The 26,162-nt window shown below is 42.6% G+C and overlaps 1 protein-coding gene across 4 annotated transcripts in view; it reads left to right on the forward strand.

The window, feature by feature from the left end:
- The window catches only part of ARL15 (ADP ribosylation factor like GTPase 15), a 402,537-nt gene that overhangs the window by 15,760 nt on the left and 360,615 nt on the right, over positions 1 to 26,162 (forward strand). For 3 of the 4 annotated variants that reach the window (XR_006220845.1, XM_042994868.1, XM_042994864.1), the window contains exon 2: positions 2,112 to 2,189. The exons of the other annotated variant lie outside the window; for it this stretch is intronic. Coding sequence is in view for 2 of the 3 variants with exons in the window: in XM_042994868.1 (XP_042850802.1) it covers positions 2,112 to 2,189 (78 nt within the window). In the remaining variant the exon portion in view is untranslated. The remainder of the gene's footprint in view (positions 1 to 2,111; positions 2,190 to 26,162) is intronic. 4 annotated transcript variants of the gene reach the window in all.

Genomic DNA, 26,162 nt, shown 5'->3' on the forward strand with positions numbered 1-26,162 from the left:
CTTCACTATGAAAACTGAACTGAGTCTCCTTCCAGGGCTGCTCTTGGCGCCGCCTTAGACAGTTCCACATAGTGGGCACTGCAGAAGTGCCTGGCCAAGGGAGCAGGTGTGGCTAGGATCCGGCTCCTGCTCAGCCGGCTGAGGTACCCATTGTGCACTGGCACAGAGGTGCTAGTGGGCTGGCTGTGGCCCCGCCTCAGGCCTCTGTTCCCGTATGTGTCACAGGGCAAAGCACAGTGTGGCACGGTGCAGGGCCGGGTTGTGGGCCTGCTTGTATTTCCAGAGCCTGGCACAGATCCACCAGACAGCTGCGAAGTCTGTGGTTGGGCCGAGAGGCTGCGCGGAGGATGCTTAAGGGCACGGACCTTGGAGCCACACTGCCTGCATTCACGTTATGGTTGCCACTTACCTGCTGTGCAGTCTCTGTGCCTCAGGTTCTTCATCTACAGAATGGGCACAATCGCAGTACCTACATCAGAGTTGAGTTAGAATATAGGAAGCACTGAAAAGAGAGCCTAGTCTCTCTAGCACTGTTAAAGTGCTGTCAAAGAACTGCTCTGCAGTTATTGGGCTGGGACTTTGTATACGAAGCAAGGACTTTGCGTGGTCCACCGCTGAAAAACTTCTAGTCTGGTTCCGTTCGTTTTTCTCCAATGCCAGCTTTTCAAAACTCTTCTTGCCTCTGCCGAATGAACGTAGTACAGAGTAACTGGGTTAAAGAGATTACAGCCACTTGGTACTTCTGTAAGTGGCAGCTATTTCTGATTTGCAGAGGTGAAAGGTCCTGGCGTGACCCACGGTGGCCCGCACCTCTCTGCAGCTCTGCTCGGAGCTGCTACCGGAGCTTGTCTAAAGGAGACCACTCCCTTTCAACTTAGCAGGCATATTTTCTGAGGTCCTTCTCTACAATTCTGGTTTGATTCCAACAAAAGGGGAGAATTCCAAACAGTTTGACTTTCTGCTTGGCAACACTGTTCCCCCTAGTTTGTGCTTGCTTGGCCATCTCTTCTATCCCTCCCTCGCTTAGAAATGTTTCTGGAGAGGCAGTGTGTCGTAGAGGACAGAGGACTGGGCTGATTTTTTTGGATGCTGTTGCTGTTTTGTTTCATCTTGAATTTTTTCTTCCTTCTCCTTTCCTTCTCCTTTCCTTCTCCTTTCCTTCTCCTTTCCTTCTCCTTTCCTTCTCCTTTCCTTCTCCTTTCCTTCTCCTTTCCTTCTCCTTTCCTTCTCCTTTCCTTCTCCTTTCCTTCTCCTTTCCTTCTCCTTTCCTTCTCCTTTCCTTCTCCTTTCCTTCTCCTTTCCTTCTCCTTTCCTTCTCCTTTCCTTCTCCTTTCCTTCTCCTTTCCTTCTCCTTTCCTTCTCCTCCCCCTTTTCTTTTGCTGCTATTTCTTTTTTCAAGTCCCTGTGCTGAGTGTAGAAAACCTCTTAGGATTGTTGAATTTCTGTTCTGTTTTGTATAAAAACATTGTACATCTACATAGTTCATCAATAGAATTTCTTAGTGTAACAAATTTCCCTGTGATTTGTTGGGTTTTCAAGATGTGTGTTTTAAAGATTGGGTCATTTAGATTGGATTGTTTAATCATTCCTGGGTTTCCTTTGCATTTCCTGAGTTTTTCAGGGCTCCTACTGACCTGACCATGGCCTGTGGGCAGAATCACTTCTTGAGCCTGAGGTGGAACTTTTCTCTATTTCTGTGTACTCAGGCTGACATTTTTCTGTAGCCTCAATGTGTAGGCAATAGATTCTTGTGCTAGTGATATTTTAGTTTTCCCCAAATACGTCTTGATTTGGGGAGAACGCCTAACTCTTTTGGTTATCTTTGGAAGCACTCAGGTGAATATTTTCCAGTCCTTAGTGCTTATAGTTTTATCATAATTATGTGAGGTTAATATTCTTCTTAAATTGTTGCAAAAAAAAAAAAACATGACTTGGAATCAAAAGAAAAATTTTACTATGTCAAGAATAGATCTTCAGTTGCTAATTTTAAAACTCTTCAAATCAGATTCTTTGTTCCATAGGAGGACACAAGTGTAATGAAACAAGTTGCTAAAAAAGTCAAAATTAGAGTTGTGTAGGAAGTGATGCATATTTTAATTCTTTATTCAAAGATCTTGAAAGCAACAAAAATGGATGATTATGAAGAAATGATGGAGATGAAGCATCAAGATCTCACAGGCTCATTGATGGTTTGATTCTCTCTGTTTTATGCTACTTTTCTTGGTTTCAAATTTTTACTTCTAGTTAGTTAACAGACAGTATAATAGTGGTTTCAGGAGTAGAATTTAGTGATGCATCACTTACATGTAACACTCTGTGCTCATCTTGTCTGTTTTAAAGCAATTCTCTTCCATTTCCTGAATCCAGAGTGCTGAGTTTTTCTCAATTGCTTAATAAAGGTTATTTATCCCAATTGCTTTTTATATTGCGGTGAGTGATATTAAAACAGCAGCAACAAATGAATATTCTAAGGGTGGGTGTGGGTAGCTTTTTCCTAGGTATTCAAAATTAACATGGTCTTTTACAAAACAACATTTTATTCAGTGTCCATTTGCTTGAAATGGAGCAGTGACTTCACATCCTGGTTTTGAATGCAGGTGCACAGCCCTGTATTCAGATACTGAGCTACAATAAGAAAAGGTTCTGTTATGTTTTAAAATATTCCATGAAGGGAACACCTGGGGGGCTCAGTCAGTTGAATGTCCCACTTTGGCTTGGGTCATGATCCTGTGGTTAGTGAGTTTGAGCCCCGCATCCGGCTTGCTTGCCTCTGTCAGGAGACTGCTTTAGATCCTCTGCCCACCCACACCTCCCCCTCCCCCCCCCCCCGGCTCCCTGCCGGGCCTCAAAAATGAACATTTAAAAAAGATTCCTTCAAGGATACATGTCCCATTAGTTTTGGGAGAAGAAAAACCCTATGCTTCTTTCCTACCAACCTCTCCCCTCCTATCTAACATTCCTCACTCAAAGGCTTATTGAGACTTAATGTTTGGTAGGTATTTGGGCATCATAGGTACCACAGGGATAACTGTATCTATTGAACTATAGCCTATAACATCAGCTATACTACAGTTCTTCGCTTGTGGGGAAAGCTCTGGTTGGTGGGGTAGAACAGCGTGGACAACCTTTTTCTGGCAAGGGCCAACTAGTAAATATTTTAGGCTTTGCAGGCTATACAGTCTGTGTCTTCACTATTCAACTCTGCTATGGTAGCACTAAAACAGCCAGAGATAATACATAAATAGTTGGATGTGGCTGTGATCCAATAAAGTTTTATTTATCTACTTATTTTTAATATGAAATTTATTGTCAAATTGGTTTCCATACAACACCCAGTGCTCATCCCAGCAGGTGCCCTCCTCAGTGCCCATCACCCACTAAACTTTTATTTTTAAAAACAGTCAGTGGGCCAGATTCAGCCCATAGACAATAGTTTGCCTGTGTCTGGGCTGTTAGAATAAGATTTATTTACCTCCTTGAAGAGAGGTAGTATTTCATGATAGTTTTTCATTGGCATCAGAATTTTGGTTTTTGTACTTGCGGGATACCTTTAGATGGAGACCATATGATCAGTGGCTTCCTTTACTTGAAGGATGTAAACTGTTTCCTGTGCATCTTCAGAGGCAGACTATAATAGGGTCAGAGTTTATAGGAAGTCCGGTATTGGTTCAGGGTGAGGAACTTTCTTGAAAGGTTTACTCTTGCCATGAATAGGAAAAGCCAAAGCTGAAGCTGCTTCGTACCTGTTCAGGACATTATAGAAGGGGTTCTTGCTTTGAGTGAGAAAGTAGACTCAAGATTTTTCACCTTTTCCCCTACTTACCGGTTGGTCCTAATGTGAGACCATCTCTCTGCTTTACCATGAATTATTTAAAAATCATTGTGGTGTTGGGGAGGATTTCAGAGGTTTCTTTTCACTTAAACGATGGAATTCTTTCTTTCCAGTTTTATGCAGAACTCAGATATATAAAAGAAATGATGTTTCATTATATGTGATTTTTACAAACATCCTTGTTTATATTTAGAGTAGATCAGTGAGGACAATGAAGCTGTTTTTGATAAACACAAAACTGAATTTAGATTTAGATGATGTTAACTTAGATCCATTTAGATAGATGAGAACTGAAGGGTCATCTTCCAAGTTCATTTGGTATTGCATTTATTTTTTGTGATATTAAGGGAAAATAGGATTTTAATGGAGTCCTATTTATAGATATTAAAGTAATTTCATCTTAAATCTTCAGCGAGAAGGAAGAATATAGGTTTTGTTCTGAGACTTGACCCACCCCTCCAAAACCCCATTACTCTGGCAGCACGGGGGTGGGTGATGGGGTGTGAACTGTAAAAGTTCATGTACAGTACATTTGAGTATGTTTTTCTTCGTTTCAGTCTCTAATAAAAATTCAGTTCTCTTCACAAAATACTTCTTAAATATCCAGCTGCCTCTTTGGAACCTTGTTGGGGGTATAGTTTGAAAACCACTGGTTTACAATCAGACCGAGGTGGACATCTAAGTTCTGTCCCTTAGCAGCCATGAGCTTGTAACTAATTCTGTGTTTCATCTGATGGGCCTAGAAATATTCCCGTTGCTCTAGTTGTGAAGACTGAGATGATGGTGCAAAACACCCAGAACATAGTAGTGTCTTAATGTCCTTTGCAGTCATGGTTTTAAGTTGTGTGGCTCCATATGATTTCAGTAGTAGGTTTTCATTTGCCTTTATTAGAAATTATTAACCGTCTTAAAGGAACCCTTGCCTAGGAACTCTGCCCTCAGAAATGACCATTACTGCCCTGAAAGGAGTAGCTTGCAGGGGTCTGTAGCCCACCCTATTTGTGGTGGTGATTCTGTCTTCTGGCCTAAGAGCGAACAGTGGAGTTAGAGGGAGATCAGCCCTCCCAGGGGCAGAAGATAGGGGTCTAAGAGGCTTGCTTATCCACACACTCAGAAACCAGGGGAGGGAGTATGCAAACTTGTCTTGTGAGATTTTTGTTTTTGTTTTTAACACGTCAGTTGCCCTGTAAGGATGTGTAAGGATGTGAACAGTAAGGAGAGAAGGCTTGGGCCACCAGCAGCCAGACTTGAGGGAACAATGAAGCTGGAGCAGGGTTAATACCTACAAGACAGAAAAAGTGTCCTTGTGTGTGTGGGGGGGGGGGGGGGTGGGTGGGTGGCAAATAGGTTGAGTGCCTGGGGACCAAAAGTAGGTAGCTTCTGGCCACCTGAGCTGGGCACAGGAAGTAGCCCTGAGACTTCACAGAAAATCCCAGGTGATTCCCCAAGCACCTTAATTGGGATCATTGTTTTTCAGCAAATGTAAGAAAGTGGTATGTCCATAGAAGTCATGAATTTGGGGGTATCCGATGCTGGAGAGTGGCCCAAAGAAACCGGTCTTGAAGCCAGATCCCAGAGGGAAGCTGGACAGGATCCTGTGGGGCCAGGAGGTTATACTAGGGAGTTGAGTTTCATTTAAGATTACTCTTAAAACTAATAAGTGGTTTTAAGCCAGAAGCATAGAACCTTATTTGCATGTTGAAATCTTGTGTTGGCTGCAGCATGGGGACTGGATTATAGAGGCAAGAGGGGTCTGGGGGACCTGTTAGGGACACTGTCCAGCTGCAGATGTGGACCACTTGGCCTGGGCTTTGGTGAGTTTGAGGATATGTCTTGTCTTTGCCAAGCACCTGATGCTTGTTAACTTGATCCAATAAGGTTAGTAGATTTAGTATTCCTTTCTCATGTCTGAGGGCCAGTTATTAAAGTTGAGAGCATGCGAGTTTTCTAAGGTCTGTCTAAACTCAAAGCTCACAGCTCACTTTCTTCCCTTTCCACAATCAGAAAAACAAAGTCTAGGTGGTCTAATTCATAAACTAATAAGCATTTTGACTCCTTGAGTGGTTGGACCACATTCTTCTGTTTCTGGGCAGTACAGTCATGTTTATAAGGTACTATGAGGCATTGACTGGGTAAAAGGGCTTGACCACTTGCATATTTTGACAGCTTGACATATACATTTGACAAGATAAGCATCATGTTCAAGGTAGAGGCTTAAAATAAGTTCAAAGACCGAATCTCTGGCAGCAGCAGGACAGTGCTGAAAGATGATACTCGGTTATGCCCAAAAAAGAAGGGGAAAGTAGGAATGGAGGATAAATCCACGTATTTGAAATGTATTTTTCCTTATGACTTTAACGTTCCCAAGTGTCTAGTTGTGCAACTCATTGTCGCCTGTCATTACAAAATACCATAACATGTTAATACTGAATACCAAAATGCGATAATCGACGACTAAAATTTAACCTAATGTACACCAAAACGTCTTCTGTTTTCGCATAGATGGAAATTGCCTGGTGGAACAACAGTATGGGGGCTGGCCGAAATGAATGGTGTTTTTGTTTTTGTTTTTTGCCTCTGGTGCCGGGTCTGTGGGGGCCGTGCTGGGAGCTAAGCCCTCTGGCCTTGGAACGTTTCTTCCTTTGGAAAATCTTGAGTTGGCGTCCTGGGTGACCACGTTGGCAATAAGAATTCCGAGTCCTGGAATGTGAAGACAAGCAGGAAGAGACACCAGGAGACTGAAACCAGGCCTGGATCCAGGGTGTCCTTAGAAGCTGATGGCCAAGTGCATCTCCTGGGGCTTCCATGTCTGGGGCCCCATAGCACAGATGCATAGAGGAACTTGTGTGTCTGGAGCACAGTAGACCCTCCATTTAAAAATCAAACACAGGGGCGCCTGGGTGGCTCAGTCGGTTGAGTGGGTTTGGCTCGGGTCATGATGTCACGGTTTGTGGGTTTGAGCACCGCATCGGGCTCTGTGCTGACAGCTCAGAGCCTGGAGCCTGCTTCGGATTCTCTGTCTCCCTCTCTCTCTCTGCTCCTCCCTTGCTCACTCTGTCTGTCTGTCTGTCTGTCTGTCTCTCTCTCAAAAATAAACATTAAAAAATCAAGCAAACACAGATTTGGGGCTTACAAAGTTTCCTTTTATAACTCCTTTTATCCTCCTGGTATCCTCTGAAGTAAGAGCAGTTAAGTAACTTGTCCAGGGTCCCACAAACAGTAAGCTGTATGGCTGGGATTTGATCGCAAGAAGCCTATCCCCAAATCTGTACTCCTAATGGCTCCCTGAACTGCTGCTTAATAAGCCTCTGTGGACTATTGAGTGTCTGATGCTGTGACTTTTCATGGTAGGGTATTGTCTGTCTGCACCAGGGATTTTCAAAGCAAAGTTGTTGAAAGCTTTTGTCATCCCTTATTTCGCCCAGAATATTGTTAGAACTACCACATCTGCTCTCAAAGATAGTGATGCCCCGAAGTCCACTCTCCCTTGCACATTCTACTCTTCCCTTCATAACACTTCCCCTCTAGCTTGATATATTTGCTTTTGGAGGCACGGCCACTGGAGTGTAGATCCCACGAGAGCGCGTGTTCTGTGGACTGCTTTAGCCTCCAGCACAGAGGACACTGCTGAGCACAGAGTTGGTGCTCTGTACAAATATGTATTTATGCAAGGAGTATTAATGCCACATACACTGCCTTCAACTTGGTCTTCTAAAAACCTGAGCTTCTCTAAAAGATCATTATTACTGTGCTGTAGCAGTGAAACATCCCGGGGGGATCAGTAGCCTGGGGAGTTGAAATATTAAGGCTCAGTTCTTCCAGTTGCCATTGTATATGGACAATACCTTTGAATAAAATTAATAAGAAGGACTTCTTACCACCTTAAAAAAAATACGCTGCAGTTCTCCCCAGAATCCTATATGTTCTTAGAAATCTATTCCCACTCCTTACAAATCAGAATTTGGCAGGTTTCTGCCATGGACAAGGGACTGGTGCCCATGTTGGGTTCCAGTGGCCATGTACCTTTTCCCTGGGTATTGAGAGTAGAGATCTTGTGCTGGGAAAAGCCTTTATGTCTAGGTAGGCTAGAGGGTCATGGAGATCTGTCACAAGTGTTATCTGTGGTCGGTAAGTGGTACTGCATTCAGCTTTTTAGAATTGGGTCTGATAGAATACTTAAACCATAAAATACTTGTGGACCTGCTTTTCTCAGTTTGATTTCATTTGCATTCATATGTTCTTTCTTTTTCTAATCTTTTTTTTTAATGTTTATTTTTGAGAGATGGAGACAGAGCTCGAGTGGGGGAGGGGCAGAGAGAGAGGGAGACACAGAATCCAAAACAGGCTCCAGGCTCTGAGCTGTCAGCACAGAGCCTGATACGGGGCTGGAACTCATGAACCGTGAGATCATGACCTGAGCTGAAGTCGGACGCTTAACTGATTGAGCCACCTAGGCGCCCCTGCATTCATTTGTTCTTAACGATTAAGAGTGTGGGCTCTCAAGTCCAAAAGATTTGGGTTCAAATCCTACTTCTGTCACCTATGAACTGCTATTGCCCTGTCTACACCGAGGAAAATACTAGTGTAAAGTGGAATGCATTCCATTTAACTGTCATAAGGGACTACTCTTCCTTGTTGCGAATACAGTCTCAACAACTTACCAGTTAAGATTGGAGTTGTTTCAAAAGTAGGGGCTTCAACAGGTGGATGTTTCTTTTTTCTCTGGCAAGTCCACAAGTCATTAGGGCCCTACGATGCTGCTGCTCACTGTGTATGGACTTTAAGTTCCTAGTTCATGGTGCTGCCAGAGCTCCTGCGATCACTTCTGCATTCCAGGCTGCAGGATGGAGAAAGTGTGGAAGAGTGTACCTCCCTCTGGAGCCTTAAGACTTTCTGATTGTATCTCATTGACCAGAACTTGGTCACATTGCCATACGGAGCTGCAAAAGAAGCTGGAGAATAGAATTTTTTTTTTCACTCCGAAACCAACTTCTCTGTAGCTATCTTCAAATATTCTTCACATACCTGTATCTCTCCAGGTCTACTGCTTGAGATTACTAACAGGGTTGTTCTCTGCTTTGTATATCTCTTGTCTGTATAGTTTCTTTGTATTTATACTTTTGGCTTCCTCATAAATTTAGGTCTCTCTCGTTCTTCATGGTCATGAAGTTACTTAATGGCTCTGCTTTTTGGATTCTCTCAGCTTCACTTCCCTCTGCTAACTGCTTCATCTTGGTATTTTTTCACTCAGGTTTTGGAGAGCACGAATGATTGGTCTAGTCTAGTTCTCCCTGCTGGGCCATACCATGGTTGTTGGCCAGCTTAAGAATGGACAGCTGTCAAGTTTAATCGGCTGGGGGGTGCCTGGGTGGCTCGGTCGGTTAAGCGTCCGACTTCAGCTCAGGTCTTGATCTCCCGGTCTGTGAGTTCGAGCCCCGCGTCGGGCTCTGTGCTGACCGCTCAGAGCCTGGAGCCTGTTTCAGATTCTGTGTCTCCCTCTCTCTCTGCCCCTCCCCTGTTCACGCTCTGTCTCTCTCTGTCTCAAAAATAAATAAACGTTAAAAAAAAAAAAAGTTTAATTGGCTGGGATAACCTTGGTTTTGAGCCTTTTCATCTGTAGGGGTGTAGAGGCAGAGCAGGCTTTATAGTGCGACAGACTGCTTTACCCTTGACAAATGGAACTTCTTCTGGCAGGGAGTTAGAGATAAATCCTAAAAGGAGGATGTTTTTGCATATTATGAATTTTTGGTAGTATGTAGACAGTCAAGAAGTATCAATAACAGATTGGAGAGTGATTATTTGGAAATAGGATGTTTAAAGCATATACCTCAAATGATTGCCCATCCTGTGATATTTCATGATTTTGCTCATGTCACTTTCATCTGGAATGGTCTCCTGTGCCTTCCTTTCACCGAGCTAATTTGGAATCTTCTATAACTCTGTTAAGGAGGTTTCCCCCTCTAGAGAGTCTTTAAGGGGTTCAGTGATCCTACTGTGTCTCCTCCCTAAAACCCTTCGTAAACACCTCTTATGATGATGAACACACTTATATTGCCATTGTCCGTCTCAGGTCTGTTAAATTACTCTCTCCTGCATTAGAAGACCATTGATGCCAGTGTTTGGTCTCATTAATCTTTGTGGATCTAATATTTACCTAGCAATGCCTGTCACATTATTGATGCTGAGCAAGTGTTTGTGTTCCTGCTCATTTTTTGTTTTTTGGATTGAATTTCTCCCCATGGCCTCCTAAAAAGTGAAGGAATAAACTCTCCAAGTAAGTGGTATTAATTTTAATTTGGTAAATTAGAAGGGCATCTGTTCCCTCTTTTCATACTCGTTAGAATTTTCAGAATTGTTCTTACCTTCACCGTTGAGCCAAAATTTGCTTTTATGTGGTTGTTACCTGTGACTTTTAGTGCTATTTACAGAAGTTTGGCTAAAACGTTGTGGTGATGAAATCTATAAACTTTGATAGGACGATTTTCTGCTTGGGCTAGATGATTTCTGCTAGATGACTATGTCCACCTGGGGTTATTTCTGCTATAGCTTTTCAAATCTTTGTGACTGAATTTCACAGAAAAATCATGCGTGATTATTTTTAGTGGGTGAGGGCCATGATTCCTTTTCGTTTATTAAAATGAAAAAAAAATGTTTTATTTATCTTTGAGAGAGGGTGAGTGGGGGAGGGGCACAGAGAGAGGGAGACACAGAATCTGAAGCAGGTTCCAGACTCTGAGCTGTTAGCACAGAGCCTAATGAGGGGCTGGAACCCATTAACAGTGAGATCAAGACCTTGAGCCAGAGTCAGACGCTTAAGTGACTGAGGCCCACAGATGCGCCCCCCTCCCCACTTTTTTAAAATATTTTTTGAGAGAGAGAGAGAGAGAGAGAGAGAGAGTGTGTGTGTGTGTGTGTGTGTGCGCGTGTGCGTGTGTGTGTGTGGGCGGGCATGCACGCGTGCAAGCAGGGTGGGGTGGGGCAGAGAGAGGGAGACAGAGGATCCGAAGCAGAATCTGCCCTTGACAACAGCAAGCCCACTGTGGGGCTCAAACTCTCAAACCGTGAGATCATGACCTGGGCCAAAGGATGATGGTGGCACTTTTATACCTGAAAACCTTGTAGAAATGTGGAGAGGTCAATTTTGCTAGCTTTGCTTTAGAGGCAAATGCTTCTTGCCAGGCATTATCACCCTCTCTTTCCCTAGACTGAAGAAGTTATAAAATAGATGCTGAGGAACAAAATCCTCCACGTTTTGTAAGCAAAACTTCATTTTATTTTGTAAATACACCTTTATGCCTTTCTAAAAGATAGTCCCCATTTGCTGAAAGCAACCTTCAGCACGTACTAAGGGAGTTGTTAAAAAAATTCACTGTTAATGTTTTCAGTGACCACACTCCCAGAAGGAAATAGGGAGTTCTGAAGTAAGTGCGTTCCCAGGGGATTGTCTCTGTCAGTCTGGAGGAGTCTGTCAGACTGAAGCATACGGACTGACCTGGCCTTTGCTGAGGCAAGATTGCGCCCACTCAGCACCTTGGCGCTCCCATGCATCTTGGAATGCACTAGAACGGGTCTTCTCTGTCCACATCTCCCCGAATCTTGCGTCTTTGCCTCCAGCGCATTTGTTTTGGGAGGCTGTCAAGAGAACCTGCTGATCTTCGCTTTCTTTGGCAAGAGATGAGCCAGGTGTGGGCCTCATCTGAAGGGGTATTAACTGCTCTCCTTCCTCCTTTCTTGCTGTCCCAGTTCCAGTATATTACTCCTAGTACTCTGTGGCATTGGCTTGGCTAGATTAACCTTCCTTATTCTGCTCACACACAGAATTACGGAGGAGAAAATAAGGCAACACGACCATCATCTTTCATCAGGATGAAGGATTACGTAACACAGCAAACTTAAAATAGCTTTTAGTAAAAGAGAAATAGTGTGTTTTTACACCCTTTGGAACTGGAATTTGTTAGACCTTGAAATCCTTTTCGGAACCTTGCAGTAAATAACTTCCTTTCTGCCGTCTTGTTGAAGATTTTTTTTTTCTTCTTTATTTTCATGCTCACCTTTGAAATATCTTAGGGAAAACAACAGTAAACTGTAAGTAATCCTATTTCAAATTGAGTGTTCTTTTTCTTCTGGATTACCCATGTTTTTCTATAGACCTATCTTAACAGATTTGAACCAATCTGTGACTTGGGTTTTGACAGCATCTCTTTTGCACTTTTGTCTGATGAGACAGCAAAGATGAGAAGGTTATGGTTCGTGAAATAACATTCTTTAGTTCTTAGGCAAGTCTGCCTGTAGATTTATGAATGCTGATTTGGAGGCTACTGGGTCAGAGTTGATCTAGGGTAGAGCTTCATTCTTTAATTGGAAATAATTATTTCTGTTTTCACTCCTAACTATGTATGATGTCCCATGGGTTTACCATTAAAATAAAATGAGTTCTTACAAATAGAGTATCTGTACAGGGAGAGAATATGAACGAATCATTTTACGTATATTCCTGGTTCTTGTACCATGGCCAAAGGAAGTTTGGTTATGCTTTTAAACCTTTGTTTTCTGACTTCCTGTAATTGGAGGAGAGACGCCATTCACAAGAAAAATACCGTAGAGTGCATCTAGATTGAGTGGGATGGTGGTCCTGCTCCTTGGTCTGAGGTAGGATAGTCCATGATGAGGCAGTATGGGTAAGGGTTGGAGAGAATGAGATAATAAGGCTAGTCAGGAGAAAACACACATTCAGGAGTTTCAGGGTAATAATTTTGGCCATCCCGATAACAGTAGTTGTATGTTTTGGGAATGTGAAGGAGTATAAATAAAGTAGATTTTAAGTAACAACAAATGTCTTCACTTTTCAAAAATAAAGCTTTTAAAGAGTTACTCAAATGACAAATGCTAGGACTCCTTTATGGCACTGGGGACATCTACTTCTTAAAAATATTGTTGTGTAGCAGTTAGGGTTAGGAGGCTGAGAGATACACCACGGTCTTGAAGCAAGCTCAAGGTTGATTTCTATGTCCTGTACAGAGTCTAGAGGAGGGTGGTGTGGAAATCCACTGTCACCCCTGTCCCCAGGCTCACTCATCACATGCCTGTCATTCTCTGGGTGCCCTCATAATCTAAGGTAGTCGCCGGAGCTACAGTGAATCTCGTGTTTCTACAGGGTGGAAAAAGAGCTCAGAAAGGCAGAAGAGCCAGAAGCGTCCCTCTTAGAGTCTGTTCCCTTTTTGCATCCTTTACTCAAGCCTTGCTATGGAGAACTTAGTTACGTAACTATCCCTAGCTCGAGGGACAGCTGGAAAATAGATTTTTTTTATTCCAAATGACATAAGATATTTACTTGTCACTTGGGGGAAAATAACCTTTCCAGCTTACTGAGAGGGTTGTTAAGTCCATTTGTACAAAGTACAAATTGGTGTAATTTACAAAGGTGGAAGGGGGGTGTGAATGTTGGACAAGGTAATGAACGTTCTGTGTCTTGGCTCCAAGGGGGGCCTGTAGGTGGCATTGCTCTGGGTTACTTTCAGTAACACATTTCATTCAAAATAAATCCAGTAGTGTTGATAATGATGATGATACCTTAATGAAAATTCCCGAAGACTAAATCATCAGTCATTTGTTTTGAACATAGCACCAGTGAATGGAACTTTCTGAAAGTTTAGATTGAGTTTAAGAACTTCACCCAACAAATCATCTTCTAAGTTTGCTTTTTCTATTGTTGTAATTTTTATTTGGATGTCCATGTGTATAGCCTTTGGCTTTTGATCTTTTCCTAATTTAATCATAGAGTTTAGTTTCTTCCAGATATCTGAAGACTTCTCTGAAGACTATTAGACTTACGCAGAATCAGTCTGATAGGACTTCTTGGCCTTCAGAAGGAATACATCTTTAAAAGCATTTTTGCTGCCAAGGGAGTCAGGATCCTGTATCTCTGCTTCCTTGACATAGCAGATACAGCTGTGGCTTAGATTGTGGCATTATAAATGTTTATGGAGAAGCCCTTACTTGACAGTAAACCATAAAAATAATGTTGGACTGTATAGAGTTAGGGTTATTTTGACAATCCACTTAATGTGCAAAAACGATTTCCCCAGTTAAATTCATACTCATGTTTGGTACGTGTAGTTTTGTGAGTGGGCATGAGTTTTAGGAATCTGAATTTGATTTGGGAGAAGTCATGAATTCTGAAGAGTGCTCCATTGATACTAAGAGACTAAGGACCTCCATCTTCTCTAAATGCAGCCCCTTTGAAATGTTCCATATTTACCTATGAGGCTTTCCTTCCTACAAAGATTACTTTTTTCTAGAAGGATTGTAGACCTTTATGATCTGCTAAGAACTGAACTAAATAAGTGCTTATAAAACAACTAGCAGTCAAAGACTTAAAAATTGGATATTTGTGCAGGATTTAAAAGAAATGAAATTAAGCCATAACAACTAATCCCGTTTCTCAAATGGTACTGAATTGAATTGTTACCACTACTGCAGGATCTGCTTTATAGTCCCATGATCATGCACTGTGCCACACTATTGCTCCGGTCTTAACTTGACCTGGCCTAGAAAAAGCAGGCAGAGGGAAAAAAAATTGAGCCACTTGCTCGTAAAGCAGACGTCAGAACACAGCAGATATTCTCTACAGAGGGAAGCAAGTCAAGGGGGGCAGAAGTCAGTTCTGTGGGACAAACATTTAGTTGTAATTTTTTATTCTTAATCTCGTGGAGAATGTCTGAATGTATCCAGATCTCATTTGCCATGTGTAGAGTTGGCATTTACACGGTAAGCAGTGTATGTTTTTGCAGTTCCAAATGTCATGAAAATATAAATGAAGTGTTGGCAAGCACATGGAGCAATGGGAATGTTCTCCGCTGCTGGTGGGAGTGTAGGTTTGTACAACCACTTTGGAAGGAAATCAAGTTGAGTGCCAGCATATTGAGCGATGCGGGCAAATCTACTCCCAGGTATATCTACCTCAGAGAAATTGTGTGATTATAAGATGACCTATGCGGGGAGTGTCCGTAGGAGAAATAGTCACAAAAACACAATATTAGAAATGTCCGTCAGTAACAGACTAGATTAATTATGGAATTCTAATTTCCTAGTATGCTATACCGCAGCAAAAACCGATCCAAAAACATGTACGTGAACCACAGCTATACAATTCACAATACATTTTACAAACATAATTTGAATGCAAAAGCAAGTCACAGGAAAACACGTGGAGTTTGATTTCATTTCTACAAGGTTCAGAAACTGCAAAGCTAAGCAACACATTCTTGTAGGATGCCCTATATTCGTAGATAAACTATAAAGAGAAGCAAAATCAGGGCACCTGGGTGGCTCAGTCGGTTGAGCCTCCGACTTCGGCCCACGTCTTGATCCCACATGCCTTTGAGCCCCACTTTGGGCTTGCTGCCGTCAGCGCAGGATCTGCTTCAGATCCTCTCTCCCCCACTTTCTGCACCTCCCCCGCTCAGGCATGCTCTCAATAGTAAATGTTTCAGAAAAATAAAAGCAAAATTGCAGATGTGGTTACATTTTAGGGCAGCGGTTCTCAGCGGTCAGTGATTTCTGCCCTCCAGGGGATCCATGGCAATGGCTGGAGACCTTTTTGGTGGCCACGATGGAGGGTGATGGTACTGGTGTCTAGTGGGTTGAGGCCAGGGGTTTCGCTAAACCTCCAACCATACACTGGCTAAGCACATTATATGGCTCAACATGTTGATGGTGCTGAGGTTGAGAAACTCTGCTCTGGGAGAGTGGAGGGAAGGAGGAAAAGGCTTTAAAAGTTTCAGTGATACTCTACTTCATAACTTGAATGGCATGCACATAGTGTTTGCCTTATAGTTATTCTTTAAGGTACATACTTCCTTTACATGCTTTTTTTTTTTGTACGTTTTGCAGCACACACACAAAATTCTAACACAGTTTAATGTTTTCTTTTTTCACCTCAGTCTCTGTCAGTTGACTCAAATGCCCTGAGCCCATTTCTTAATTCAGAAATATGGGGTGGTATTGGGACACCTGGATGGCTCAGTCGGTTGGGTGGCTGACTTCGGTTCAGGTCATGATCTCACTGTTCATGAGTTCGAGCCCCATGTTGGGCCCTGTGCTGACAGCTCAGGGTCTGGAGCCTGCCTCGGATTCTGTGTCCCCCTTGCTCTCGGCCCCTCCCCTGCTCTCTGTCTCTCTCTCTCTCTCTCTCAAAAATAAACATTAAAAAAAAAAAATGGGTGGTATCTGTATAGAAGACCATGAAAGGACGTAAGATCCAGTGATAAAATATCTTGACTTTTTCCTTTGAAGGCCTAAGGGGAGGGGTGTCTGAGACTAGGGATGGGAGATACAATGGTGTTTACTTCTGAAGACCAAATTATTTCCTCAGAAAGGCCTTAAAAAGACTCGAAGTCTTTTTCCCACCTCGTAGAGAAAAATCCTTCACGTGTGTGCACAAAAAGTATAAGGAGATTGTTAAATGGATAAAGCAAGAATTCTGAGTAAATGAAAGGACCACAGGTCGTATGGTTGAGGGCAGGGAGCCTAGCCCGTGTCTGTCCTCGTTTCTTCCGTGGTACCTTGTACAGCACCTGGTGCAGGATGAATGCTCAGTAGCTGTATGTTCCATTTATTCCATTAAAGCGAGCAGTTCTCAGTTTTGCCTTAGTTTGGATTTAAGAAGAATCAGGTTTTTATTCGTTCTGTCACTTCTTGTTTTAGCTGCTTGTCTCCACTGAATATCTTTTTATGTATTTTATATATTCACTCAAGATGCTGGGTTTCGCATATAACCTTTAGTCTCAAAACAAAATTGGATGGTATTCGTCTGCAGTTAGATGAATAGGTTACTTGGGAGCTACACAGGCTTTGTTTTCTTTTTTGTTTTGTTTTTTGATTTTTAAAGTTCCTCCGTGGGCATGATTTTTGTTTTTTGGTTGTTTGGGTTTTTTTTTTGTTTTGTTTTTTTTGTTTTTTTTTTTTTTTTTTTTTGAGTCCTCTGAGAAGCAGATGCCAAATTGGGATTAGGCACACAAGAGAAGAGTTAGGGAAGTGTCTGTGAAGGCTAAGGGGAAGGGAAGAGAAGAAAGAGAACCTTCAGAGCCTGCTGCCGGTTTGACTCCCTTGAATGGAGCGTGGGAAGAAGGAAAGAGGGCCGTGGTGGAGCTCGAGACGGCAGTGAGGTCCTGAGAAGGTCTTGCCGGGGTCCTTTGGAGGCCTCCCTGTGCAGAGCTGCCTGTTGGAGGAGCCCCAAGACGGGCAGGAAAAAGCCTGACTTTGGGCCTTCTGCGTGCTCGGGCCCCGGCTGTCAGCAGCCCAGCAGAAGCACAGCCTCCCGTGGTGGACCTTGTGGCAGCTGGAGGCTGTCAGTTCTCTGTGCTTCTCTAGATGGGAGGTCTGAGCGTGGCCGCTGCCCCAGGGAGTCAACGCAACAGGGTATTTACAACTGGAAACTGTGAGTACTGGCACGGTTGATGCCAGGAATTGTTTAGTTACTCTTGAGCACCTCGCGTGTAGTCTGGGCCAGGGACCAAGCAGGTGTTCGGTCTCTGCTTATTTAATGAAGAAGCTGCAGCTGTGAACTAATTCTAAGGCGGATAAAAATTGTCCCTAAAAGGAGAACGCTGCAGGCTGGAATGCTCCCCCTTTCCCACTTCCCATGTTGAAGCTCTAACCCCCAACTTGATGGTATTTAGACACGGGGGCCTTTGGGGGCTGATCAGTAGGTTTCGATACAGTCATGAGGGTGGGGGCCTCACGACGGGATTAGCCCTTAGAAGAGACGTCAGAGTTTGTGCTCTACTCTGGGCCGCAAGCACACATGGAGAAGGTGGCCTTCTGTGAGCCAGGGAAAGAGGGACCAGAACTGGATCACATTGGTACCGTGATCTCTTACTTCTCGCTGCAGGAAGACATAAACTTTAAGGCGCCCATCCTATGGTATTTTGTTATGGCAGGCCACCCAGACTAAAACACAGAGGGAGGAAAAAAAACCTGCGAATTGTAAATAATACAAACCTGAAATCTTGTTGGCACCTGTTGAAAATGAATGCTAAATTCTTAAATAGAAGAAATTTAAGATCATGGGTGAGACATGGTGTTCGGTGACTTTTATTTCTACGTGTTTTGAACTTTGCCAAATAGCAGCTGATTCAGCTCTTAAAAAACGAGAGAAAAGCTGTAGTTCCTACATGTTAGGAATCCATAATGTGAAACAAGCAAGACTGAAATGGAAGTTTTCAGCATGTCTGTCGTGTGTATATTCCAGGATATGAATGTGTTGTATACAGGCAAATGCATACTGAACCTTAAGCGTTAAAAACTTTAATAAAAAATCATTACTGAGACAACAGAGGATATTCTGTATGCCGTCCACTCTTCTCCCAACATTTGGAATAGATAGAGCATTCTCTAGGAGTTGAAATGCTTATTTAGAGTGCCCTAACTCAGAAGGCTGAAGAAAAATTTACATCTGGTCTTCTAGGCAGAAGATTTAAGCCACGGGTGGGGAAAACTTTCTCAATGGAGTTATAAAGGCTACCAGGTTGAAACAGTGAAGCAGAAAAGTCTTTAAAACCAAGCCTCTGCTTGGAGGAGATAGCTCTTCTGTCCTGTGCAGTGTAGCACAGGAGGCAATGTGTGTTCTCTTGAATGTGATATCCTGTTGTATTACAAAGGAGTAATTTAGTTTTTGAAACAAAAGGAGTCCTGTTACGTGGATCTTAACTATTTTGGGTATTAAACAACATTCATTGGGTTCTGGTCAGGAGGAAGGAGGGGAAGTAAATTCGGGCCAGGAGTTTACATTACAATTGTGGGTCTATGATTTCATGAAGTCCTGGCAGCGGAAGCAGGCCATACTTGAGAATGTGTTCTTGAAATGAGCCTTCTGCAGTCACCTGTAGATTAACCGTGGGCTAAAGGGTACGCTGGGGCATAGCTGAGGACTTGCCTTTGGAATGGGTAAGTGCTCTCACAGGAAACTCCGGCTCTGGAGACTTCAGAGCTGCGAACTCTAACCATCACAGCAGCTGGTGGTGGCCAGAAGCAGGACGCAGTGGTAATCTGACCATCTAGCCACCTTTGTATCAGACTGTGGACCCCGTTGATCAAAACTAAGTGAAGAGGCCTTGGGTAAATCAAGCCGGGTCAGTTAATCACTCCTCCTGGGTAAAGCGCACAACCCCACTAGACGATGGTTGCCTTTCTGTATCCAACACCTGCATGAACTCAAATTCTGTCTAGTGATGGAGATTTGACTGAAAGAACACCACTGAAATCACATGCGTGGTTAGCGCTTTTGCATAGTAATAATTCTTCTGACTTTGCAGAATGCGTCAAATGCTATTTTACTAGCAAACTTTCGTCCTGTAGGACAATAACAGTTGGTAAAAATGGGATCCAGATTCATCCTGAGGTCGATTCATTCAGTAGTGAGTAGTGCTAATCCTCTGATCTAGCTATGACATTTGCTCATACCTGCTACCCTGCTCATATTTCAACTTCTGTGACTGTCCCCCCAGGAGGGGACGAGGAGAGCTACCTTTTGCCAGTACAGTAAAATGGGAAAACCATTGTATATTAATACTGTTAATACTGTGTGTTATTTAAACCGCTTATTTCAGTCTAGCTTTTCAGGTCTGAACAAATGCTACCTTAAACTTCGACGGAGTTCTTCTAATACCTAGTGGCAGATGTAAGGACCCTGCACTTCTTTCTTCTTGCTACTGAAGCAAATCACTACAGATTTTGTGGCTTGAAAGAACATAAGTTTATTCTTGCTCTGGAGGTCAGAAGTCTGAAGTAGGTCTCACTGGACTAAAGTGAAGATGTTGGCAGGGGCTGCATTCTTTCTGGAGGCTCTGGAAGAGTATCCAGTCCTTGGCTTTTTGGGCTACTGGGGGGCTGCCTATATTCCTTGGCTCGTGGCCCCCTTCTGGCAACGGCAGCACTCCAGCTGCTGCTTCAGTTGTTACGTCTATTTTTGCTGTCATGAATCCTTGGTTACAGCTGACCCTCCAGTCTCGCTCTTCGTGAGAATCCTTAGTGATGAAATTGGGTTTACCTGGGCGACCCAGGCTCACCTTCCCATCTCAAGATCCTTAACTTAATCTCCTCTGCAAAGGGCTCTTTGGCCATGTAAGGTAACATATGCATGGGTTTCGGATATTGGGATATAGACCCCTGTGGGGGGCGGGGATGGAAGCATCTGCCTACCACCAGCACCAAAGAGAAAAGTATAGAGCACTCAGTACAGCTGGTCATCATTCCTGGAGGGAAAGAAGATCAAGGTAGGCAAGTCCTGATGCTCAGTTTAAGATGTCATCATTAGAGCACCAAGGTTAAATATGTGTGTCCGATAGACTGAAAGTCCTATAAATGGGCTCTTTAAATACTCTAGCAACAAATTCAAGAGCAGGTTTAATATGTGACCACGTGGAGAGGGCTGCTGTTGACCATACCTGTTTGTGCTGCTTGAAGATTCCAGCCTAAGTATTGGTTGTAAGCTGTGTGGGGTGTGGAGATGTGGGCAGTCATGATAAAGAAGAGAAAACGCTCCAAGACTCCTCAGCTGAAGAAACTCAGCATAATTGTAGACTTTAATGGAACAAAGGTGAATTAAGATACTGGTTTGGCTGTTTTTAATAAAGATCAACATAATAGTGGCTTAAACAGTAAGATTCCCGTGAATCCATTAGAGACACAGGCTCCTTCTAGCTTGTTCTTCCATTGTGCAGGTTATTCTGCTTGTGTGCCGGCTGAAGACCGCTCACCACTCCGGCATCTTTGTTAGTCTGTGGGAAAGAGGAAGTGGAGGACCAGCAGTTCCCTTTATGGGCATGACCTTGGGGTTGCACACATCACTTCCCCTCACCTCCCAAGTCCTGGGCCTTGAGTCGTAGGCCTACTTTACTACAAAGGAGGTTTGGAAATAGGGACTGTAGTAACCATGTAAGTAACTCTGAGGATTTTGCCCCTAAAGGGGAGGAGAGAATGGACAGTGGGGGAAATCTGCAGTCTTTTTTCATGAGGAAATGAGCTAAGGCAGGCTGTCTGATGGCTGACACACAGACCACCGCAGTATACCTTCAGGAAAGTGTGTAGAACAGTCACTATTGCCTACAGCCATTGTCCACGTAGACATTAATTGTGTGCATAGTGGGATTTTGTGTTTACGAGAAGTCCAGCTTCTGGTTGGAGGGATAATTGAGACTTCATAGGCCAAGATTGAATCTAAAGATTTATAAATATCAATATATGTATTTTTGTCCAGACACATGCACGTACATGGTTAGTGTTGGTGCTGGCAATTTTATTTTGGGGGGTGTAAGTGGGGGATTATATGCTTTATAACCCAGGAAGTGAGAGTTCAGGATTGCTTCCTTCAGTAAAGTAACATTTTGAGGTAAAGTAAGAATATCTGGCTAACATTGCTAACTTTCCAGGCAGGGGAGTTTAAAGTTTTACATTTAGTGGACCTATTGGGAGCTGCAAATATCCTCCTAAAAAGTCTGTTTATACAGAATGAGTTATACTATGGAATGTGTGAGATGGACAGGAATGCCTCCTTTTTTTTTTTTTTTTTTTTTTTTTTAACAGCTTTTGCAATTGGAGCCTAGATAAGAGCAAGATTAAATCTGTTTGGTTTAGGTGTTCTATTTTGGGGAATGAAGAATGCATTTGTTTTCTCTCTCTCAAGAACGAGGCTGGTCTGCTGCCAACCTGGAAGAGTCGAGCACGCTCCATTGAAGTCCTTCCCATTGACTCTGACCCAGACTGAATCCACTCTTTCCACCCCTAAAACTGCCCATGGGCTGTGCTTCCTTCCTTGGTGACTGGCACAACAGGCCATCCAGCTGCCCCTCCAGGGACTAGGCTCAGTCCCCATCCCTGCCCTTCTTCCTCATGGTCTCCACCCCAAGATCCTGACCTCTCTTCTCTGCTGCCCTTACCCCGGTCTAGCACCACCATTTCTTGTCTGGAAAACCCTAACAGCCATCCACCGCCTAGCTGGTCTTGCCTTTCCAGTCTTGCCCCCTCTCAACCCATTTCTCCACTTTGCAACATGGCACAGTCTGCGAAATGCAGATAACACCTATGCTAAAAACTGCTCGGTAGTCTCCGTCGTTCCTTCTCTGCCGCCTCTTCGACCTCCAGCATTCTGTATCCTGGGCACAGTCCTCTACTCTCAGCTCCTGGTCTGTTCTTTTTAACTTCTGGCACTTTGTACATGCTGTTCTCTCATCCTGGAGTGACTAGCTGTCACCTCTTCTGGGAAGCCCTCCATGACCCTAAACACCTGGGTTGAATGCTTTTCCTAGGTGTTCCCTTTCTTTGCACTCGGGAGCCTTTCACCAGCCAAAGTGCTTGTATCACGCTTTGAATCGCAGGTTACTTTTTCTTGAGCTGTAAGTCAGTAAGGGTGTCCCTGTTTCTCTGTTGCCTGCTTCCCAGCATCTGATGGCTCTTTGCCACATCAGTATCACCATTGACCTTTACTGAGTGCTTACTAAGTGTGCCAAGGCCTTTATAGATTAACCCATTTAACTCCACAATCTTGTGAAGAAGGCACTCTTATCCTTTATAGGGTGGAGACTGGGTTATAGCATGGTTAAATGTCTTTTCCATTTGGTGAAGATAGGATTTGGAGCTAGAATTTAAGTTGATTTATGCTGAAGTCTAAACCCTTAGTCCTCACACTTTACTGCTTTCCAGATAGTAGATACTCGATATCAATTGGTAGAATTTAATCTAGGAAAGTTTGTCAACACTTTTTTTTCTTTTTTTATTCAATGACATTTTTTAAAAGACCAGGCTAGTTATTTTGCATGATGTCTTTTAGCTTAGATTTATGTTATTATTTCTTCATGGTCAGATTCATGTTAAGCATTTTTGGAAGGACTATGTATGTGACCTTGTGTCCTCAGGTCATCTCCTCGAGGTACTTGATGCCAATTTCCCATTTTTGATGACTGATGCTAAATTCATAATTAACCTAAATCTGAGACTGATATTTTCTAGCTTTACCCAAAATTCAGACTGTCTCCTACCTATTTAGAATCTATAGTATCCTTTATACACTTACTGCACAATCTATATCTTTATTATGAAACTTTTTTTTTTTTTTTTTTTAATGTTTGAGAGCATGCAAGCAAGGGAGGGGCAGAGGGAGAGGGAGACAGAGAATCTGAAGCAGGCTCTGCCCTGTTGGCACAAAGCCCAATGTGGGGCTCGAACCCACAAACCGTGCGAGTATGACCTGAGCTGAAGTTGGATGCTCAACCGACTGAGCCATCTAGGCACCCCTGCACAATCTATATCTTTTGATGATAACTTTGTAGCATATTTTGAGGTCAGATAAGGGACTATCTAAGTTAAGCAGGGCTTACTGAAGTTTTGGAAAGTTTTTAGGTGTAGAATATTTTGATCTAGATGGAATCTTAGTATTTTTCCTCATTTGGATTTTAATAATACCTTATTATGGTGTTAATACACAATGCATTGTATCCCTAGTAGTTCTTTTGGTTCAGCTGTTGTGCGGTTGAAAGTAAAGAGTTCAGCTTTCATGTTTGTTCCATTTTGTCACAGATGGTCCTTTTCAGCTGCCTTCACGGCTTGATGGTGTGAAATAGTGGCTGTAACTGCAAATGTATCATCGATAGTAGAGAAGAAATTCTAATTATATATTCTCTATTAACTAAATTTACATGTAAAATATATTTCTCGTCTTGTGTAGATATCTTAATTTTTAAAAACAAAACAAAAAGGCAATAAAAATGGACTAGTTACACGAGGATCATTCTTTACAAAGGGCCTTTGTGAAATTTCTTTTGGTAATTATCAACTGTAGCTGTGTGGTTGGGTGGAGAGGTTCTTTTCTTGATAAGAAACATTTGGTCATTGAACTTGGGAACTGAAAATGTTTTTAATTTTCCAAATTAAATGACATAGTGGCCCCTAACAAAATATCTAGTTGATGGAAATTTCCACCCTGGGAAAGGTGCATTTTTATGTTGTCTCTTTTCACGGGTGGTTGACTTTGTTTTCTTGAGAAGTGTGAATGGTTAGTCCTCGGGACTAGTACTTTTCTCTTGATAAAGGAGAGTAACTCCATTTTTGTCAATGATTAAAAATTACTTAAGAATGCAGTCACTATTCAGGATATGGTTTACCCACATTCATAGCTTAGGAACAAAATTGTGCTCTAGACTTTAAGCAGTGCCAATAGATGATGAATGTTGGGTTTAGAAAGGAGAATATAATGGACTCTGGTGATTGGTCTTTGCTTGGTAGAACTCAAATGTATGTAAATACTGAATACAGAAAGTGAATCTGGAAGAAAGGCTTTTTTTATGCTTATAGCATTTGGGAGAATCCATCTGTGTCCTCTGTTGTTCCTTTGGGTTTAGCTCGGGCTCTGGCATGCAGTTAGGTGCACGGTCGCTACTCATTACCTGGTTGGTATGCAGTTGTTTGGGTTGGGGGGAAACATAGTGCCTTACCAGACTCCAGAAGGCGCTGGCAGCTGCATGTTGCAGGTGCCCAGTGAATATTTGTGACATGAATGAGTAGAGCTCCCATCAGTGTCTTGGAATTGGTATATACCCGCCCCTAGGATACAGAAGACTTTGTAAGAGTTCTGTGGGCCCTGACATGACGAAGGAAATCCGCATCCATCTGTGTGGATTCTCATTTCACCCGCGCTTTCACAACTCCCCAGCTTCCAGTTAGGAGAGAAAGTTGCTGCTCTTGCTTTTCAGTTTTCTTGTGGTCCACTGGCCTCAGGTAGAAAAACCTCCAGGGTACAGAACAAAGGAAAAAGTCAGAATGTGGTGCTAGCATTGAGAAAGTGAATGACTCTAATGTGGCCAGATAAATTGTTTTCAGTTCTTTGCTTTCAACAAAATTGAAGGCAAATGTACTCAAGTTGTCAAGCTCATCATGAAAAATAACTTTGATAAGTCATGACTTACTGTATAATTAGAAGGAAGCTGAAAGAACTGAGTGGATACCATTCTAGCAAAAATTTCTATTCCCATCTATTTATAAGAACAAATTTCTCAGGGTTTATGTCTACATAAAAAGCATGAAAAGATGGAAATAGAATTGATATGGAACCATATCTCATTCTAGGGATAAGTAATAATCACCTATGCTTCATAAAAAAATTAGGGATGGGCTATACTTTTTATTTTAAGAGATGTGTTTCCAAAAAGTTCATTTTTTATTAAAATGGACTTACCAGGGATGCCTGGGTGGTTCAGTCAGTTAAGTGTCTGACTTCGGCTCAGGTCATGATCTCACAGTTTGTGAGTTCAAGCCCCACGTGGAACAGCACAGAGCCTCTGTCAGCACAGAAGCTGGAGCCTGCTTTGGATACTGTCACCCCCTCTGTCTCTGCCCCTCCTCTGTTAACCCTCTCTCTCAAAAGTAAACATTAAAAAGAATTAAAAAATAAATAAAATGGACTTAGCAGGCTTTATTACATATTTGTTTTGGCCAATTGTAGACCAGCAATAATTTTATAACTCAATCCAGAAGACCCCCCCCTTTTTTTTTTTTTTTAAACATTCAAAACTTGCAGGCACAGGAAATTAACACGTGAAATGTATACACAATTCATTTGCTGGGAAGCATGGTTGAGTAGTAAGAGGTTTTCAAGCATAAAAATACAAAAAAAAATTCTTTTGGGAATATGGAAAAGATGGATTTAAGAAAAGAATAAAAATTATGGAAGGCTGAAGAGGAGCTTGTTCTTTAAGTTTTTCAAATCTCTATGGTATTGAGAGCTTTTTATTCATGTAAGAGATCAACCGTTGTATTCATAAATGTGGGTATTTACAAGTTGGAGTTTGAACATGACTTGAAAGTTAGTGGCCATGAGAAACGAGTGGATAGTGTGCCTTTTCTGTGATTGGGAACACGCAGAAGGAATAGTTTGAGAAGCAAAGAACAGCACGGCATTAGGTGTTTTTGGAGGTGCCATGTTGGAAATACATTGTTAGAGTCTAAAAGCAGTGTTACAATTGGACATTTGTAAGGTCAGGGGGCTCTGTCTCTGGTTTTTGCACTACCTCTGTTGCTCAGGACACTGCCTGACCCGAAGTAAGCATTCAGTAATGTGTCAGATGGATGGATATAATTTTGGAAGCCTTCCAAATAGGATTGCTGTTTTACTCTTTGGCCCCATTGGTTCATTAGGTGCCTGCCTTCAGTTTCCTGTTTCCTTTCTCCATGGGGCTGTAGGGTTCTGGACAATGGGCTAGGAAGCATATGTACATGCATTTTCCTTATTATACTCCATGACTAAAATGCCGCCTTTTCCCTTTTAGTGCTTATCTCTTAC

This window comes from Panthera tigris, chromosome A1, assembly GCF_018350195.1.
Source record: "Panthera tigris isolate Pti1 chromosome A1, P.tigris_Pti1_mat1.1, whole genome shotgun sequence".
Lineage (NCBI taxonomy): Eukaryota > Metazoa > Chordata > Mammalia > Carnivora > Felidae > Panthera > Panthera tigris.